The 14,169-nt window shown below is 36.5% G+C and overlaps 1 protein-coding gene across 1 annotated transcript in view; it reads right to left on the minus strand.

Moving 5' to 3' along the window:
- Positions 1 to 1,086: 1,086 nt before the first annotated feature.
- TM2D1 (TM2 domain containing 1) overlaps positions 1,087 to 14,169 on the minus strand; it is a 38,806-nt gene continuing 25,723 nt past the window's right edge. Inside the window, exons 5-7 of the mRNA XM_053920718.1 lie at positions 12,276 to 12,349; positions 3,128 to 3,256; positions 1,087 to 1,413 (exon numbers count right to left, since the gene is read on the minus strand). Of these exons, the coding sequence (XP_053776693.1) occupies positions 3,146 to 3,256; positions 12,276 to 12,349 (185 nt within the window). The 3' untranslated portion in view covers positions 1,087 to 1,413; positions 3,128 to 3,145. The remainder of the gene's footprint in view (positions 1,414 to 3,127; positions 3,257 to 12,275; positions 12,350 to 14,169) is intronic.

A 14,169-nucleotide genomic window follows, 5' to 3' on the forward strand; every position in this document is an offset into this window, starting at 1 on the left:
TATTTCTTATATAATGGAACTTACATGGCTATGAAAACTTAAGGACTTTTAAAATCTGGGGTTAGGTGACTTTGAAGAAACTTCAAAGCGCTGTTAGCAACAAAAAAAATCTAGGAAATACTAGCTTAACTGCAGCCACAATATCACTGTAAAAAAGCGCACCCCAAGAAAACAGAGTTCCTTGAGGGCAGAGATGTGTGTGTTTTGTTCACTGCTGCGTCCTGGCGTCTAGAAGAGAACCTCCAAACGCTCGACACTCGGTACTGTAATGAATGAAGGAAGGACAGAGACCACTCCTCGTGTATATTAGGAGTCAACCCAAACTCACTTCCTGTATCAATACTTAACCTCTCACCAATCGAAGAATCTGTTACTGAATGACTAACATATTAGGAAGTTAGTTGGACGATACAGTATACTTTTGAGGAAAATGAGTGATAAAAATTATGGTTTTTACTTTTGAGGAGGCTGGCTCCAGTAGTTTTGAAATGGGTGCGCCTGTTAATAAAGAAAGTACATGATAGAATTATGGGGACACATCATTTCATATATTTCCACCTTCTTGAAACCCTTCTAAAACATGCTAAAGAAAACCAGTGCTAATATGCAGGTGCTGCTTCCTTCGGACACCAGTGCATCCCTTCGGGCACTTGTCCAGCATCTGTCTGGCAGTGCTAACAGATGGAAGACATTAATCATCTGTTCAGTGTTCCCACCTTGTCCATCCAACTTCAAATGTAACTGCACTGAGCTAGATGAGTCAGCATCTGGTCTTTCAAAAGCTAGCGCATCACTCTCAAAGCTAAAAGGAAAAAGTTCACACTTCAGAGGCCTGAACCAATGCCAGAAGCATCCACGTTGCCTCAAGGTTTCAGACTCCCCGATGATCTTTAGCTCCTTGGGTACGCAGGCAAAGACAGGTCTGAAAGCTACAGAAAACCAGGAGGGTCGTCCTACAGTAGACTGCGTCCCAGGCAATATAAATGGTGTTTGTTCACACCATGGATTAACTACTTTGAAGGATCAAAATGCAGAAGCCAGCTTCATTAAATATTTAAGGTTTCTTAATAACAAAGCACTACAAAATGTGAGTAAATCACACTTTTATTTTTCAGAAGGAAAAAAGACAAGTGGCAACTTGCCTTTGGAAAACACATTAAAGAATATTGGGGTAATAAGCTATCTATCTCACAGAGACAGTAGCCTAAGAACGACTATCATTATACAGCTCTCAAAGAAAGTCCTATTAAATAAACCTCAGAATAAAATGTTTTCAACTGAACAACAAAACAAAAACATTAGCAACAACCAAGAACGACAGGGAATCCATAAAATGGCATGTGAAGAAGGAAAAAGGAAAATCTGGAAATCCGCATACTGAGAGCTCACTATTAAAATCAACACGGCCCAATCCTGAAACAGAAAAAAGAAATAATTAAAGCACAATACTTCAGCAGAGTCCAGTGAGGTTACTGTAGGAGCGCACTGCCATACTTCACTCACTTCAAACAGTTTTCTTACTCTTGGAGCCTTCTATGTATACGGTAGGGCAACCGAATGAATGACAATGCAGAGAGCCGCCCTCCCAACAGGACTTTCGAGTTTTAAGTTTCAAATTTAGTCTGGAATCCCAATTAAATGTTTATATAATAGGCCACAGAGGATGGAATTACATTTTAAATTACATTTGCTTAATTTTTACACACTATGGTTTGAGAACAATCTATATACCTTCGAATGGGACACAACAATTTACAGTATGAAAATAAAGTTACGTGAAACTACTCAATCTTTCTCATAAAGAGCTATAATTCCCAAAATGCAGATGCTTCATACAAAATGATATAATTGGTAGAGTGGAGAGGGAGCTGGAGAGCAACCAGCGGGACTGACAGAGATCTAGATGCGGGATTCAGTTGCACGCTGATTACACTGACTGTGTCTTTGTCTCAAATTCCTTAGTCTCAATTTGTTGTTCCCTGGTAAGAATAGAGGCAGATGGATCTCTAAGCTTCAACTCAATTTTAAACTCTAAGACTTTTAACAGTTTATAAGAAATGATTTGAACAACTTTTTGGACAATCAGTTAAATAACTTTCTCAGATCTTGACAGGGTCTATCATTGTTCAAACTTATGACAACATCTATAAAGCATATCCCATAATTTTATTTTGAAAAGAAAAAAATCTACCTTAAGGGCAAAATTTTACTTCATATCCTATTTATACACTACAACATAAATAGAAATAAATGTCTATTCATTTCCTGGCCTCTAGACACACTCTTGAGACAGAGCGGACTGAAAGCCCGAGGACTGACTGTGGCCAGCACAGCTGGCCTGTCTCTCTCTCTGCCCTGTCTCTAAAAGCTGCTAGGCATTCAAGGTGAACAATCACCTCCATGTCGTATAGGACTTCCCCATTATAGAGAATGGTTATACCAGGAAATTGTTTTCCTGAGAAAAACCTAGCATTCCTGGAAGATTACTTATTAGAACAGACTAATGTGCAGTCATGGAAATAAAACCCTTACAGTAGCAGAGTCCTGGAGAAGCAGAGAGTTGAAGCAGGAAGACTAATGGCATCTCTGAGTTCTCCAAGTGTATTACCTATTTAAAGCTGAGGCCAATTAATAATTTTCATGGGCAGAGCCAAACTTTAGGTTACAATAAGTACTTAAGGGTAGTTCAGGGCTGAGACTCTATCAGCTTTCAGGTTTAGGAAAGGAGAAGAAAAGAAAGAGGAGGTTTAGAGATCATGGGAGAGAGAGACAGCAGAAAAGATAAGCTTTATTGAACTATCTACAACATGTACTTTCATCGTAACCATCATATACTGCAGAGTATCTTTTTGTTCTGATGTTATTTTTTCCCTGTGAACTTGGTCCTTTAACTATACTCACTGTGAAGAAAAAGAGTCTGAACTGAGAACTGCAGGAGCAATGAGATACATGAAAATCCTTTACAAAGGATTAGAGACCCTCGGGCATATGCAGACCTGTGTTTCCTGAGAAGCCAAATGAGAGTTCACAGCACTAAATGATCTTTTCAATTTCCTACGGATCACAAATTCCCATAATTCACAAAGATAATGGACAATAATTAAGATTATATAAACACATCACTTACTGTTTCTTTTAAAAATATTTATGGATACAACTGTGTTTTTCTAAACGTCTCATTAGTAATACTCAGTCGTATAAGTCTGGTTCCATAATAATCTATAATGTAACTGCTTCCATCTGAAGGTCCAACAATCTAGAAAAGAAAGTTTTCGAAATTAGTCATTTTACAAAAGATATTTTCACAATACTTTTTAATTTTTGTCAGTTGTTAATAAAATTATTTCAGTAGCGCCATTATAAAATTCAAACTAACTCAAGCACACACACACACACAAAGTAATTTAGTGATTCATGTAGCTGAAAAGATACTGGGGAAGTTTACAGGAGCGAATGAGCTGCAGGAACCAAGGCCTCAAGGACTGAAATTCCACGCCCCATGAGGAAGGACTCTGGTTGGGCCTCCCTGCCTCTTCGCTTAGCTCTGCTTGCCTTCCTTCATCTGCAGAGAGGCACTCCCAATTGGCTGCCAACAGCTCTAAATTCACATATCCACAGCTCGGTAGATCCCAATAGAAATAAACATTTCCTTCCTCAGTGTTTTTATACTAGTTCCAGGGAAGGACTTTGATTGATCTGCTTGGTGTTTGTGCCTATTGCTGGACAAATTACTGTATCCCAAGGAATAGGATTAGTTTGACTGGCCAGGCCAGGCTCCCTGTGGAAAATAAGGCAGTGTGACTAGGGAAAAAAAGCTCCATTATAATCATCTTGCTCCCTTAATCACATTTTTGACTATATAGTTAATATGATCTCTACAAATTATGCTTTAAAGCAGCAATCTTTAAGCTGTAGGCCTAGGGGTACACAAAGTTTAACCACCGTGTGTGAGAGCCCAGATAGTTTGAAGGGAATAAATTTTCAGATTCTTAATTCCCATACGTGCTCTTTGTAAGTGATCCCCCAATACCAGCTTCGGTGGAGGCATCATGCTACATCCCCTTCCCACTTCCTTTTCCCTGGGGTCCTTTCTCTAACTTGACTACAGTAAAGACACCTCCCATCAAGGCATATCCTGAGTCTTACCAGGGCACATTGCCTTGAGGTACAAAAACCTCTGATGTGCCAAACAAAGACATAATTCAAAATACTGGACTTGGGGAAATCTCCTGAAATCAAGAGTCCAAAAATATGCTCTGCCATTTTACTTTACTTCTTTTTTTTGCTTAAATATTATTTGCTAAAATTTGTAACATGTTTATGCTGTTTTGCATAATTGTATATCATTAATAATTACAATGACAACTTGATCCAGAAATCACAGAAAATTTAAAACCTCTTAATTTTAATGCATAAGATGATCAGTAGAAGATTTTCAAGCATAAATATATATTACACATTAGGGTAAAATTCTGCAGGAGAATAAAAATAGAAATAAAAATTCAAGGAGGAAAAAGAAACAATGTAAAATTTATAATAGTGATGGGTTCATTTGTGTCTTTTTTAAAAGAGAATGGTATTTAAAACTCTATAGTATTTATATTGTCAGATACGTTTTAAAATTAATGTAACAGTTTCATTTAAATGTTTGCAAACTAAAAATTACATCCTTTGCAAATAATTTATTTTATGATGGAAAACTTAAATGCCAACTTGAAAACATGCAGAGTGTGAAAATTTTTTTAAAAATTATTTGAGGTTTTATATAACCAGAGTCTGATGAAGAGTGCTATAGAGCATTCTTCATTTTTAAAATGAATTTAGTTTTAAAAACTATTCAAGAGATACTTATTTCCCATAATATTCCAGGCACTGTGCGAGGTATTATACACATAACACTAATTAGGACACTATTCTGCCAACAGGGAACGTATTCTAGTGACTGTAAATGTCAACATTCAAATAACGCAGAGCATTTATGTACTAGGTATCATGCTGAGTACCATAGTGCATTTTGACTTACTGCCTAATTTTAAATAAATTGATTTGCTTTGACATTTATGAATGTTATTTATGAACTTAAGTAAAAATTAAAACTTTTTTAGTGGCCAAGTCACAGAGGAAACAACTTTAAGAAGCCAAGGAAGAGAAGAATGGGTGACTAGAAATAACATGTTTTGAGTCTGTATAAGGGAAACACACAAAAGGGTAAGCCCCAGCCAGTATATATAGGTCAAATCAAATGGTAAAAAAACTGTGTAACTTGGGAGAATGTGCATAGATTGGAACTGGGCCTACTGTCCTATTATCTTTCTCTTCCTATGCCATCTCTCTTGACAATCTGAATCCTGTTTAACAAAACAGTACTCAGAAGTTGGAAATAAGGAAAATGTATTATTGGGTGACCCTTTCATATCATGCATTTCTAATAAGCTCACCTGAGGCTCACTTGACTCTCTCAGGAAATGTAACTATTTAACTGAAAACTGATTAGGACCCAGATGCTTTACAACCTTGTCAAGTTAGCAGTTAACATGCAGAAAAATAACAGCTATTTTTGTTTTGTTTCCCCTGTCCTGTAGAGAAGATAACCTCAGTTTACAGTTTTATTACCTGGTAATACATGATCCAATTTTGTCTCTAGTTCCCCTCAAACTATGTGACTCTGGTTCCTCAACAACTAGTTCTGTCATGGTAATTCCAATCCTCTTTCCAGAGGTTGGTTAGCCTGGGCATGTAATGGAATTCTGTCCAATCATCTCAAACGAGTTCAGTGGGGCCTGTTTAAGAAGAGATGTGTTGTTGGGAACTGCCCCGCCTGGTTTCAGAAGCTGTAATCCCCCTGTGGCTAAGGCTCAGTAAAGGACCTTGGGACCATAAGCCACTTAGGAGACAAAGCTCATCTTCCTCCTAGGGAAGATGACCTCTGCCCCCTTTTCACCTCACCCTGCTTGGCCCCAGGCAGATGACTGGTCAGCCAATGCTGGGTAGGATTCCTCAAAGGAGGGACAACCTAAGACAGGCATGGTCATGAAGGGGCCCTCAGGGAAGGACTGGGGTGGGGTATAGAAAAAGGGGGTGACAGACCCTCACCCCTTGGCTTTGACATAGCCTGAGTCCTCATTCTGTCTGCAAGAAGTCTCCTAATCTCTTGGCTGCCTTACTTCCCCTGCTGGACCTAAACCTGAAACAATGCCAGAGGTGGGTGCAGCCTGTGCTGGAAAGGGCGGTTCCCTGGGGCAATCAAGCTTAAGAAAGAATATATAAAATCCTATGAAACCTACTTTGCTAATACCCTCAATTTAAATGATAGGGGTCTAAGTAGGAATGAGTTTCCCCAAAGTTCTATGGCCCTTTAGCTATCTGACCCTGACTAAAAATAAGCCCTCAGAGTTCTATGAGTGTTATCTACTATTTGATCATTACTGCCTGACAGTGATTGATGACCTTTACATATATATGCCCTGTATTCCTATGCAAATTAAACCCAATAAAAGCCCATTGAGGAACAGGCTCCTGGCCCTTCTCCTTGGAGAGATTGGCCACTTTTCCTCCCCAGGCAGATCATGTCTTGGTAGACTTCTCATCCATGGCGGCCGGGGGGGGGGGGGGCCCTGCGGGTGGAGCCCCTCTACAATGTGTGAGAGGAAACTTTCTGCCTCTGAAAGTAACTAGGTAGGAAAGTGATGCTAACCAAAGGACCTGAAGATGGCAAAGAGAAAGAAGAAAGGAAGGAAGGAAGGATAGTTTTGGGTCCTTTATTATGTCCTTCAGCTCTAAATGCACAAATCTTAGAACTACCTTACCACCAGATTCTCGGTATATGATATAATAAATTATATTATTAAAGGCAATTTAAATTGAGGTTACTTGTAGCCAAAAACTGATCACACTCTTGTCATGAATGCCTCCTACACACCACTGCCAGATCACCAAAACACTGCACCAGTTGCCATTCTCTGCTAAAATAACTGGAAGAGCTGCTGCAAAAACAAGCAAATTAAGGCGGTGTGGTAAAACACTAGACTGAAAGGAAAACCTAAAGAAAAAGCTGTCAGTAACTAGCTATAAGATGAATCCTCCCTGGACCTCAGGATTTCTTGCCCACATAATGAGGAACAGAAGAATGCGCAGTTCTACATAGTACTTTTTAAGATCTTCCATAATTACATTTAAATGCAAAGACCTCTATAAGGTAGTCAATGTACTTTTCTATGAATTATCCCATCAAAGAATTTGTTCTCCCTCCTTAATTTTTAAGAAAACTATCATCTTTTAAAGGCTTCATTATTCAAATCCATATTCCCCCACCAAAATTAAAGATTTAGCCTGTTTTTAAGTATTTTACATACACTTATAAATCCCCTTTTTATATTATTGTATTGTTAATTATAAAATTACAAATCTCTAAGAATAACCTCTGCTGGGAATTTTTTTACTAAATATGCCTATATCCATTTGTTTATTGATAACAGAGTATGAAACCTAAAATTATGAGTTGATCTCTCTAAAAATAGCTTGAAGCCAAATAGTATACAAGAAGTATTTCCCTTTGATACTGGGCAATTTCTGAAACCTACGGGAAGAAGAAAAACCAGTTACACACTTCACTCCAATTAATGAAATCAGAGGTTGCTACAGGTCTTCATCTTACAAGAGGGGAAACAGGAGGACCTCTAACACTTTGGGAAATTGTTTTGTACAATGGTGGTCAATGTCACTGGTGTGAGAAGGCTGAAAGCCAAAAGAAAGTGACTTCGTATCCCTCCATGTTAGTTTCCTGCAGCTACTGTAATAAATTACCACAAACTTAGTGGATTAAAACAATAGAAATTTATTCTCTTGCAGTTTTGAAGGCCAAAGCCTGAAATCAAGGCATCACAGAGCCACATGCCCTGCAGATACTGTAGGGGAGAATCCAACAGAAGCTGCTTCTAACTTCTGGTAGCAACACCGTTCCTTGGCATTCTGTGGTTTGGGGCCATGTCCAATCTCTGCCTCTGTCTTCATACTACCTTCTTTTCTGTGTCTGTGTCTTTTCCTCCTGTCTCCTATAAGGACACTTGAATTGAATATAGGGCCCACCCAGATAATCCAGGATAATCTCCTCATATCAAGATTCTTAACTTAATCATATCTGCAAAGACCCTTTTTCCATATAAGGTGATATTCACAAATTCCAGGGATTTGCCGTGGGTATCTTTTGTCCTACCCCACCCTCCTCCTATGAAGATGGCTGGTGGTTTGAAAGAATGGGATGAAATTTAATTTCTCCTTTCATATCATTTCTGATTATTTTCACTATGAAATTTTATTTGTGGCTTAGGTGCAAATAATCTTGAGTTGTTTACATAAAGGAGTAAGTTTCTCTGTAGGTGCAAAGTCTACAGCAAGAAGGGTAAATCAGAAAACTTTGGAAATACATATTAAAGAATGTTAAGAAGTGGTCACCAAACTTCCTGTTGTTTTCTTTATCTTTAATCTCCACTCTAATTCTCTACAACACCCACCCACCCACACACAGGCACCCACACAAATGGGCATGCACTGAATTCGGTATGTGACTTGGATACATATTTATCCTTGAGAAACACATGATGTTCTCTGAATATGTAATTTTAATTTATTTGAGTAACATTGTTATAGCTCTTGTTCATTTTAAACTACTCTCACAGTACACTATGATTTTAAGACATTTTCATGTAGCTGTATGTACATCTCAGTAGATGCACGTCCTACTGCCTAGTGTTACAGAGGACGCATCCGTTCTCCTATTAGTGTACCTACCTGGGTTGATTCCGACTTCTTGCTGCCACAAACGGTGCTATAACAGACATCTTTGCACACGTCCCCTTGCTGACAGGAGTATGAGTTTTGGAGAGTAAATGCCTAGAAGTATCTCTTTACTTACATATTATTAGTTATTTGGGTGATACTGTGAATCACCTATTAGTTTACTGTGCTCATTTAACTTTAAGCCTCCTTATCATTTTCTTATTGATTTGAAATTATTTGTGTATTCTACATATCAATTCTTGTTGCTAGTATCCTTTTACTCAGTCAATTAACTTGTTTATGGTATCCTTTAAAACATAATTTCTTAATTTTAACATAATCAAATTCAGTAATTTTTTTCTTTATGGTTTATGTTTTTTGGGATTTTGTTTAACAAGGCTTAACCCATATTAGGTCATGAAGATATTCTCTTCAATTGGCTTTATTAAAAATTTATCTTCTCCCAGGATATACCAAAAAGAACCAAAAAGAGACTTAAAACAGACACCAGTACACAAATATTCATAGCAGCACTATTCACAACAGCCCAACTGTGGGGGGAAAAAAAAACCAAGAGTCTTTCAACAGAAAAAAATGGATACACAAAATATGGTATATACATACAATGGAATATTATTCAGTCATAGAAAGGAATAAAGTTCTGATATATGCCACAATATCAATGAACCTTGAAAACATCAGCAAAGTGAAATAAGTCAGACATAAAAGAACAATTACTGTATGATTCCATATACAGTAATAAAATCTTTTTTAAAATGTCCAGATTGTGAGAAAAGAGGTTTAAATAAAATAAAATATTCTATTTTTTCTGATTAAAACAGAAAAACTTAAATTATCTAATCTATCCTTCATGGTGCACTCAAAATATACAAGCACAAAAGAATGAGTGTTTAATCTATTTTTAGTATGCATGTAAGTATGTATGCGTGTATTTATTTATTTTAGAGAGAGGGGAAGGGAGGGAGAAAAAGAGGGAGAGAAACATTGACATGAGGGAAAAACATCAGTTGGCTGCCTTTCACACATGCCTGGACAGGGGACAGAGCCTGCAACCCAGTCATGTGCCCTGACTGGGAATTGAACTGGCGACACTCAACTGAGCCACACTGGCCAGGGCAGATAGATGTTTCAGAATCTTCAGAATTGCCTTATAAATACATAGTAGTTATACACAATAGTTACCTATAACTAAAAAACTATATGCTACACATATTATTTAGATTTTTTGTTGAATGCACAAAAGAACTGAATCAATTCTGTGCATTATTTCATGCCATTCATTCATATAGTGCCACTTGCATATTTTAAGAACAGCAGCAACCAAAAAAAAGAAACTTCAAAAGTTTATTAACAGATAAACTCATGAAAGTATTTTCAGTGCATATAGCAACAAGTAAAGCTTACTTTAGCAATATGTACATTATACTTTGTTGTTTTTGTTCAAAAATGAAATAACTAGATCTTTTTTTAAGAGAATTTTCCTGGATTTTTTTTTACAAACACTGTGAAGCAAAGTATGTTTTTATAGGTCTTGAGTTCAAGTACAATATGTTTCTGGGACCACAGCCCAATAGAAAAACATTGCTATTCATTGGGGAATAATATTTAATGGCAAAAAAAAAAAAAACTGTTGTGGAGAGAATGAAGAAGTAAAGAAGAACAATTAAAAAAAGATGGAAAAATATAGAAAGTTCATGAGAAATTGAAAAACTATTTGTGACAAAAATTTATTTGTGACATTGTTTATGATATTTATAGTAAAAATTTATTTAATTTGCTGAAAAATTATTTTCTGATGTAGTCAACATCACATGTTAAGTATATTAAATGACATTTAGAATAAGGCTACAGGTCTTATTTGGCTGCATTTGAGACTGATTTACTTTCCCCCAGAGTGAAAGCAGTCTGAAGTGGCCATATCTATTAAAAGGTCTTATTTAGGGAAATGTACTGTAGAAATTCAAACATTCTAAATCTAGCTCAATAATTTCTTAATGTAATAGTCTCAATTCCAGATTTTCAAGAAAGAACTATCTGTCCTGAAAAGTTTAGGAATACATATACCAGAAAGCAGTGGCTAAATCAAATAAGCTCTGTAATTTGATATGAAGCTATAAAGTAATGATATCACCAAAGAACCAGTGTGAAAATATTAACTAATGGTTGAGTTTCAAAGACACTGAATCCTGGATATCTTAAAGAATCCCGATAATACATTAAATTCCTTGGAGCCTCATTTAAAGTGAGAAACCCATTTCTAAACATATGTGCACAAGTACCTTAGCCTCTTCATGCCTGCTTGTCTGTCCCAACGTCAGAGAAGGCAGGATATTTGGTTAAGCATATGTTTACGCATAAAGACAGGAAAAATCCAACTTTAAAACCAAATATTTTCCTTGTTTAATTCTGGTATCTTATTGGTCCATATGCTGCCTCCTCCTCACAGTATGGTACCTCCTCACAGTATGCTACCAAAAATCTCCTAGAGTTTGACTTTCTTTTAAAGCATAAGGATACCATCAAGCCGACCGAATTGATACTGTATGTATGAGAAAGAAGAGCAAAACTGATGATGATCACAATACACACTGACACACTTGCTGAAGACATTAGGTGCTCCATAAGTGCTTACTGAAATGCTGTTTTGTGACATTTATTATGATAAATTCATCTTTCTCTAACTTAAAAATCCTCATGAGTTAACCACAACCAGTTCAGTACAATTTAACAAAAAACATCTGGTGGCACTTTTAAATGCCTAAGGATAGCATTTCACAAACCACGCCTGCCTCCACACCACTGCAGCAGCAGCAACGGGTGAACACAGAGAAGCAGAGAGGAGTGTCAGGAGAGTCCTGACACGTCACTTGATTACATCGATTTGGTCTTGCCTGAGCCTAGTCCCACTCTTCAATTATCTAAGGAGAACCCAGACCTTCCTTTTTTCTTTCTGGCTTAAGCCAGCTGGATTTTAGTTTCTATAATTTGCAAACAAGAAAATACTAATATTGAGTGCCTGTCCAATACAAAAGAAAATCTTATTTCTGCTTCCATATGTCCATATGTAAATTTCAAATTCCCATCAATATCCAATTACAGTAACTGACCACGTGGCTGTGACTATCATAGCCTCAATCCTTCTTAGAGATTCATAAAACAAACTATAAAGAGTCTGAGAAGTTATCCAGTAAAGGAATCTCTTTAACTCAGGTGAACCCACATTTACAAATCATATTTGATCATAGAATCCTTTTTTTTTATGAAGGTATTATATCTTTCAGAAATCCTCCTTGGTATAGCATAGGTTGGAAAATGTTACATGGAAACATAGCTATGGTCCCTTGGATCTAGCATCTGAAGAAAAACTGAAAAAGCATTCTTAACTGCTTTCTAATACATTTAAAATATACCAGGGAAAGATCACAGAACTCAAATTTGAATGTCAAAATAGTTCATCTCTTAGATTAAAACTAACTTACCTGCATTGAAATAAGAATGAAATCAATTAGGCTCCCAATTCCGCAAAACCCTACGGTGCAAAACTTTAACAAACCTAGGGGAAAAAAGGAAAATCATGTGCAACCTGGAAAGTCATTTAAGTATTAACAAACTTTTCCATTTCCCAATTAACCATTCTTTATATCAAGAATATACACCTGTCAGAATGGCTATCATCAATAAATCCAAAACAAGTGCTGGAGAGGATGTGGAGAAGGAGGAACCCCTTTGCACTGTTGGTGGGAATGCAGACTGGTGCAGCCACTGTGGAAAGCAGTATGGAGATACCTCAAAAAATTAAAAATGGATCTATCTTTTGACCCAGCAATCCCACGTCTGGGAATATATCTGAAAGAACCCAAAACACTAATTCAAAAGAACATAAGCACCCCTGTGTTCATGGCAGCGTTATTTTCAATAGCCAAGATGTGGAAGCAACCTTAGTGTCCATCAGTAGATGAGTGGATAAAACAACTGTGGAACATTTACACAACGGAATTTTACTAGGCCATAAAAAAGAAGAAAGTTTTACCCTTTGCTACAGTGTGGATGGACCTGGAGAACATTATTCTAAGTGAAATAAGCCGTGAGAGAAAAACAAATACCATATGATTTCACTCATTTGTGGAATCTAATGAACAAACTGAACTAACAAGCAAAACAGAGACAAACTTCTAGATGGAGAACAGATGACAGCTAGTGGTGGGAGTGCGGGGAGGTTAGGGGGTGGAGGGATTGAGCAAAAAGAAAAAAGGACTCACAGACACGGATGACAGTGTGGTAGTTGCTAGGGGAGGGGGGATAAAGGGACTAAATGGTAATGGGAAAAATATAAAAATCATACATATGTATTTTAAAAGAATATAAAATTAACAAAAAAATCAAATCTTCACTCTAAAATATGAGAAAAGTTTGAGGTTCCTTTATACAGAAAAGCCACAACAAAGTTTATTAACTCACTTAACAAATAAATATTAGGAACTGAAAGAAAAACTCAATGTAATCTTTCAAAATTTCTTAAGAGAAAAGGCATAAGGAAATGAATCTTTAAATTTCAGTGCATCAGAATTAGAGAACTTCTCTTAGTCCTAAAATCCTTATTTACCCATTTAGACTTAAAATATTATGTGATCTAAGTTTCAATATACTTTCACAATAGAAAGTACAAATAAAGATTGACAAGGCCCAGAAAAAATAATCAGGAAAAAACACTGATATTATAAGTTAAATTGAAAACTTGTATTAATAACCCAATTATCTTGAATTTATCCTATACGTTTTTTTCCCTAAGCATCTCATGTTTATTAGCTCTATAGTCAAAATAATAAATCTGTGCACTACGTATACAATTCTGTTCTTGGTCCCAACCTTAGAACTAAGGTATAAAACAGACGATAATAGAGCACATACAAGATATAGCACAAAAACATGATGATAAAGTAAGAAGAGGCAGATTGGGGTGGAGGTGGAATGAGTAATCTCTCTTCTATATTTAAACTTGAGTTGCTTTCCAGACATCCCATTTGAGACACAAAAATGGTATGAAACAAGAGTCTTCATGAAAGGCCTGTTATAACTATCAACTACATAGAGATGCCAGCTGAAAATCAGAAGAGTGAATGAGATCACCCTCTGGACACATTTTGGAAATACACAAAAAAAGACTGAAATATGTAGGTACATTAGATTATTTTTCCACATATATTAGAATAATGTTATAAGTACTAGGATAATACATGTTGGGAATAATTCAAAAACTATTAAAATATAACAATTATATGAAATTATTCTTTTAGTTTTCTTCAAAACACTTATTATCCACCTAATAGTTTATATTTGGTCACTGTCTCATGCCAGCCCCACTAGGGAAGTGTC

The sequence above is a fragment of the Desmodus rotundus genome, chromosome 3, assembly GCF_022682495.2.
Source record: "Desmodus rotundus isolate HL8 chromosome 3, HLdesRot8A.1, whole genome shotgun sequence".
NCBI lineage: Eukaryota > Metazoa > Chordata > Mammalia > Chiroptera > Phyllostomidae > Desmodus > Desmodus rotundus.